This window comes from Neolamprologus multifasciatus, chromosome 2, assembly GCF_963576455.1.
Source record: "Neolamprologus multifasciatus chromosome 2, fNeoMul1.2, whole genome shotgun sequence".
Lineage (NCBI taxonomy): Eukaryota > Metazoa > Chordata > Actinopteri > Cichliformes > Cichlidae > Neolamprologus > Neolamprologus multifasciatus.
Genome location: NC_140440.1, coordinates 29,421,872 through 29,428,482, shown reverse-complemented (window position 1 = coordinate 29,428,482; position 6,611 = coordinate 29,421,872). Strand labels below are relative to the sequence as shown.

Here is a 6,611-nt window from a genome sequence, read left to right as displayed (position 1 = left end):
CCTCTCACTTCCGGCCTTAGTGGTCTTTGAGTAATTAAATAGATTAAGTAGTGTATACTCAAAGTCTTTAAAAAGTTCTGTTAACTTAAATATGTCAAGTTCGTGTAACATGTTCTTCTTTTTGAGTAAATGAAACTAATAATTTTTGATTGAATTGAACTATTTCTATATTAAGTAAGCATCACTTAAAATCATAACTTAAGCACAACGTAACATAGTTAAGTTAGGACATAAGAATGGTAAAGTTCTGTTATTTTTGTTGTTTCAAGTAGGTAAGATTTAATAATAAACTTAATTTATGTAGCACATGCTAAAATACAATAAAATCTCAAAGTGTTTCACCAAATAAGTAAAATCAAATTGTCTTAAATGCATTAGTGGAAGACAAAATGTATTTATTTTAATATTCATTGTCTTATCAATGTATCCTATATATATATTTTTTTTAATTTTCCGTAAGTGTTGAGCAGCTGCAGGAATCAATTTTTATTCCGAGTTAATCTCTGATTGACCCTCCGAAGCGGAAGGCGGCGCTAATGAGCATTATACACTGATCGTTTACCGCTATTTGGAAAAAAATACGAAACACAGAAGTAGTAAAGGTATATGGGCGGGAAACAGCACCAAAGAGGCAACACGGACGACTGGAGAAAGTTGGACCTAACGGCAGCAACTAGCATCACTGGACTTACAGTAAGTTTTCAATGTTGATATTAGTTTATTGTTAAAATACGAATATTTAGTTGTATTTTGGGTGCGTGTCGAAAAGAATAGCAGAAATGTCCGGTCGGTGTTTTTTATGTGCTTTGCTGCTCTCCCCGAAGGAAACTTTGCGCTTGCAGAGCTAGCATTAAGTTGTTGTAATGAGGGTCGCAGGCTGTTTAAAAAGTTAGATACTACTTGTTCTAGAGGTGGCGCCCGGTGGCCTAGTATGAAACAAAGTGTTTTAATCTCTCTAAATTTTTAAACCCCCTCTCATGACTCAGAATAGTTGGGTCCAAACAAGCCCGCAGTTACACAGCGGAGATACCTGTCTGCAGTGAGAGTGCTTTCAAGCCACTATATTTTAAACTATATGTGCCACTAATAAGTGGTGCAGGTGTATTAGGCGTTTGAGCGACGGTCTCGATAGGTGTTTTTTTTACATATATATCAGTCACTTTACGCAGTAGAATGATCGGGAAACTCATCCTTCTAATACACCTGCTCTGACGAGCCACATTGTTCACAAGCCAGAGTTAGAGGGCCAATGAAAGAGCACTGCACACGCATTGTCTCCTCTCACTTTGCCTAATTAGTGGAATCACTTGTCAATCAACTTCTGCCAACCAATTGGCACTCTTGGATCACTAAGGTCCTAAAAAACAAACCTGTCAATCAAAACAACCAGAATCGTTTGGAGAGAGAAGCAGTGATGAGGAGCCTGACATTTTTGACATTAACTGTGTATGCACATTAAATAATTTCAAATAACATATGTTTGGGGGAACCTCTCATCAGTAAGGCTTTAGTTTGTAGAAATGGCGTTGTTGTTGATTTAACCATGCCGTTAAAGTTCAAGTGCTGCTGCTTGTCTTCAGTATTGTAATATTTGCTCGATGGCTTTAGTATCGTGACTAGAGATGCATTCACACTTTGGGGATTAAATGAAAAAATCATTAACAGGGAAAAATTATAAATGGAAGTATTTATAATTTGTCACCATTTGGATGCTTTTTAATTGTTCATCAGTTTATGCCTTTGGATCTCTCTGTTCCAGCTTCAAGAATTAAGACAGAGTCAAGGAAGAGAACTGGGGATGTGATCAAGCCTTGACCAGTTGAAGCAAGCAATTGTTGAAGAAGTCAAGAAGGCTGAGAAGAACCTGCCCCTCATTAGAAAGGTGATGGAGACCACATTTCCCCTGCGCAGACAAACCATAGTGATGTCCTGTCCGCCACTGAAGGAGCTCTTTGACCTCTGGCCTGCTCTAAAAATGGAGTCTGAGGTAATATGGATCAGCTCTCTTTAAAATGAAAATTGTAATTCTTACTCATGTGGCAGCTTTTTGCTGCTTTATAAAGGTGTGCGAGATTCTTCAAATTGAACTGTATTGTCCTTCTGCTGTAGTTGTATTCAGAGTTTCATTACAAATCAGAACCTGCCCAATACATTCTACGCTGAACTTGACCGCCATCTTCCTCGACTGATGACCTTATTCAGACAGAATGCATCAAAAACTGGGAAGACAGCAGATGCCCTGGCTGAAATTCTAAGAATTCACGATGAACAGGTAATAATAGATTGTTACACATTTCATAGGTTGAACCAGTGGAACATTGGACAGGTTCAATGATTTAAATGAGCTTTTTGAATTTTGCTATTAGTCCACTTTGTGTTTGCTATTTGTCTGACTGTATTAAAGGTGTGAACAGGTTATTTGTGGACATGTGTTCTGATTTGACTGTTGTTGTTGTTGTTGAGTAAACTCACCAGTATATACAATTCTGTTTTTATCTGGCAATAGGAAATCCATGATATCCACACCAAGCGCACTACCGTTCTCCACGCCCTTCCTGTCTATCTGCGTGAGGATGTCTCTGGATTTTTCAGAACCTGCACTGTGAGTGTCCTTAAGTATCTAACAGATACTACTGTGTATATAAACAGTGCATCAAAGTACAAACATGTATTTGGATGCACTGTTTGGACTTACCTTTGTTTAGTCTACCCATACGGTTTCCATGTATGGTCTTTTCTGTCTCCTCACTACGAATGAACTGAATTGGTGTTTTGTTGAAAGTGCTAAGATGTTTAGTAAAACATTTTCCTGTGTATTTCCTTTAGCTTAGTTTCAGTCTATCTCACACCACTTGATTCTCTGGTGAATTCGCTGATTTATGTGTGCAGAACATGGATCTTCTGTTTTTCACCTCTTACAGTGAGACACAGGTCTCCCTTGTAGAAGAGGTATTGGATCTCAACGGGAGTTGGTAAAATGAGAAATTATATGTCGTTTGTTGTATTTCTTGGGTTAGATTGTGATTAGTATCTCTTTTTCATTCATTCAGGACGAATCTGATGAGTTGGAGCTTGATGGTGTTGAAGTGGCCCTCTTCACTGTCATCAGTGACCATGACACGACAAGTCCAGTTCACTACCAACCTGTGAAAATCTCTGTCGTCATTGAAAGTGATGCCGTGGTCAGTCTCCCCAGATTTGGTGAAGCCTTCCTGGTAATGTTTGGACTGATCTATGCACTTCACCTCAGCTACCTCAAAGCCCTGACCAACACTTTAGAATTTACTCAAAAGATTTTACTTGGTCTAGAAAGTGGTAAACTGTCACCCAGGTTACAGAACCTCAAGAATGACTTGGTTATGTAGGAACTCATCTGAAAGAAGGATGCAGGGTGAAGCATTATAAAAGGCTAGTTCAAAGTTCTCTCCTTTTATCTAAATAATGCCTCAAAACGTTATTGCATTACTCTACAGGTGTTCAGCCAATAGGTCCAAACTATACAACGTGCCTTTGTTCTCATTAACATAATGCAAAGCAACACTAATGTTTTGTATTTGTATTTTTTAATGTTTTTCGTAATACTATTTCTAAAACATTGTGGGCTGCGCAAGATGACCTAAATTTCACTGTTTGATACTGGTTAATGTAAAACAAATAACATTGTAATTCACTCAAATTGCTGCCCTGTTGCCTTATTCAGTTATTAGCCAGAGAGCCAAAAGCACATTTTGATATTATTTATTATTATTTGGCATTATTTTTTATTACTCTGACAGTTTTCCTGACTAAACAATTTTTGGTCTACTTATTTTAATTTATAAATGTTTTTGTTAATTATTTTTAATTTATTTAATATTTTTAAAAAAAATGTATTTAATTTCAACATAATGTGCTAAAAGGGAGCAGGCAAGATACTGTTCAATGGCAGATGTTTATGACTTTTGCATATTAAGTTACCGATACTCAGTGTAATTGAGGCAATCAATTGCCTCAAAAATTTTAAGTTTTGGGTCACATGTTTTTAAGTATCAAGTAATCAACATATTTGACTAACGTGTACTTAAAATAATGACAACACAAACTAATAAACATTTGAGTGTTGTTAACATAAAAAATGTTGTGGTTGTGTACTTATTTTTTATAAGTTCTGTGAACTTATTCCTTTGAATTTGTAAACTTGAAACTTTCAGTCATATTAACTGCAAATATTTGAGTTGACCATTCTCAAAAGATACAAGTACCATGTAATCCAAACTTTTGTGTTCTGGAAAAATTTGACTTTTGAGTTGATCAACTTTAAAAAATTGAGGTAATCGATTGCCTCAATTTTTTTGAGTTCTGGTAACTTATTCGGGTTTACAGTGTACTCAAAGACCACTAAGGCTGAAGTGAGAGGCTTGTGAAATGGGACGTCTAGCCTCCATTGCTAGGCAACCCGGTTGCTAGGCAACCCGGTTGCTATGCGGTTGCTAGGCAACCTGGTTGCTATGCGGTTGCTAGGCAACCTGGTTGCTATGCGGTTGCTAGGCAACCTGGTTGCTAGGCGGTCGCTAGGCAACCCGGTCGCTAGGCAACCCGGTCGCTAGGCAACGTTTCATACAGCTTTGTTTGACAGAAATGAAGGACAAAATCTTTTGTTCATTTGTGACTGTGAAATCATGATTATTGGGCTTCACTTCTGTACTGAACAGTCATTTAATGAATAACTGGCTTGGTTTAGAATTAATTGTGCGTGTGTCAAAAAAAATCAACACACTGCTTCAGAAGCACTGTGTCGAAGCTTGATTCGTTTGGCCAGAGTCACGTGATCAGTGACGTCCGAAGCTTCATTTAGAACCTAACTGCTTCGGTGTCTGATTCACTGGTTTATAAGGAAGTGAATCATTTGCGGGATTTGTGGAGTGTTTTGATGGTGACAGATAGCAAACCACTGATATTTATACTGAGAGATTTGGAGCGAGCGAGGAATAGAAGAGTTTCTGTCATGTGGGAGTATTTTGAGTTGATTTTGGTCAATCGGGTAGGTTTTCCAGCTTTGTGTTCTTGTTGTTTGCCTTTGTATTGTGCGTGTTTAATTTATCTGAAAATGGGAAAAACTTAAAATGTCAAAAATCTGCTTTTTAAAATATAAATATAATTAAATAACTTTAGAAAGACTCCCATTTGACTCTTTACATTTAATGTTATAAAAAATATTTTTTATTTTTTAAATAATCTTAAACTGTTAGTCTGCAAAATGTGCAGCAATTTAATTTATTTATCCTCTTTAGCTGATAGTTTGTGAGGCCCAGGTAGACTGTATAACTGCATCTCTACCAGTTTTTCTGCACTCCAGGCTCTTCTGTTCCATGTGAGGGGATTTTCCTTAAGGCAGGAGAAATTATCTCCATGAAAAGAAACAGGTTCGGCCATCGCACAGTGGAACAAATTTTCTTCTTAAATAAAGGTTTAAAAGGGTTACCTTAAATGCATCATGTTGTAATTTGCAAGTTCATAAGCATTTTCAAGCATAGGCCTGACCTGTCTCCCCAATGGGATGTTTGTGTATTGTATGTACAGTCGGCAAGGTCTGTCATCTCGGTTGTGGGCAAAAGACCTGCAACTGACAAATAAAGGCTATCTCATCATCTCATTTTCCCTTTCCAGTTCACAATCAATTCTACCCCCAGGTCAAAAATATGTATAGGAAAATTTCCCTAATATAATATTATTTATAAATATACCCCTCCGGCGATTAACTGAAGTACATGGAGGCGGGACCTCACAGCAGAAGCATACTCCATAATGTGTTGTACCAGGGGCGATTCTAGGATCAGAGCTTTGGGGGGGCTGAGCACCCAGGGAGCTGCCCAGCCAGGCAAGATGGCTTTACTCGTCACGATGAGACTTCTTCCCTGTCTCTGTCAGTCCCTGCATCCTTAAATGTCTCCAGTTGTCCCTAGTTCCCTCTGACTGTCTCCTTGGTGCATTTATGATGAATGATGATCATAGTGAGTAAGAAGTAAACTGAGCGCATTTCTTGGACAGAGATTCACTTTTAATGTGTATGTATAATACAATACAGATATATAAAAATACACTCCAAAAATAGAGTCCTTGAAATGTACAAATCTAGAAAATATTGATAAAAAATTATAAAAATGGAGGCAACTTTGCCTATGTGTCATGATTCTGGGTCTTTTGACCCAGCGTTTTAAGTTTGAGTTTATTTTGTTCATTAGGTTATCTAAGTTAATTTGTTTATTAGATTGCCCTTGTGTGTCCAACCCCTGTTAAGTCTCCCTTGTCCTTCATGTGCTTCATGTCTGTGTTTCTTATGTTGTCATGTTTGCGTTTCATTATGTTTCCCATTTTATTTTGAAAGAGGTCCTGTGTTCCTGCATTTTTTTTTTTACTCTTCCCCTGTGGCGTTGTTATGTTCATGTTGTGTCTACTGTGCCTTTCTGTTCCATGTTTCAGGTCCCTATGTTCTGTCTCCCCAGTCTGTTAAGTTTACATGTCTTGAGTTCCGTCAGTGTGTTTCCTGTTTTACTTTCACAGTCTGTCCTATGTTAATGTTTCTAGTTTTGCTTCCCTTGTCTCGTCCTGCGTAATTACTCCCAGCTGTGCTC

At 37.7% G+C, this 6,611-nt stretch overlaps 1 protein-coding gene across 2 annotated transcripts; it reads left to right on the top strand.

Moving 5' to 3' along the window:
- The first annotated feature begins 492 nt into the window (after positions 1-492).
- LOC146524715 (uncharacterized) lies at positions 493-4,338 on the top strand. Of its 2 annotated transcripts, XM_085169764.1 has the most exons (4): positions 493-693; positions 1,760-1,987; positions 2,507-2,602; positions 3,051-4,338. In XM_085169764.1, exons 2-4 carry the CDS (start codon positions 1,886-1,888, stop codon positions 3,363-3,365), a joined length of 513 nt encoding a protein of 170 aa, XP_085025890.1. In that variant the 5' UTR covers positions 493-693; positions 1,760-1,885; the 3' UTR covers positions 3,366-4,338. The 2 variants fall into 2 exon arrangements, with proteins under 2 accessions (XP_085025890.1, XP_085025898.1); XM_085169772.1 differs by lacking the exons at positions 493-693; positions 1,760-1,987 and adding an exon at positions 1,994-2,272 and having other exon boundaries at positions 3,051-4,332.
- Positions 4,339-6,611: the final 2,273 nt, after the last annotated feature.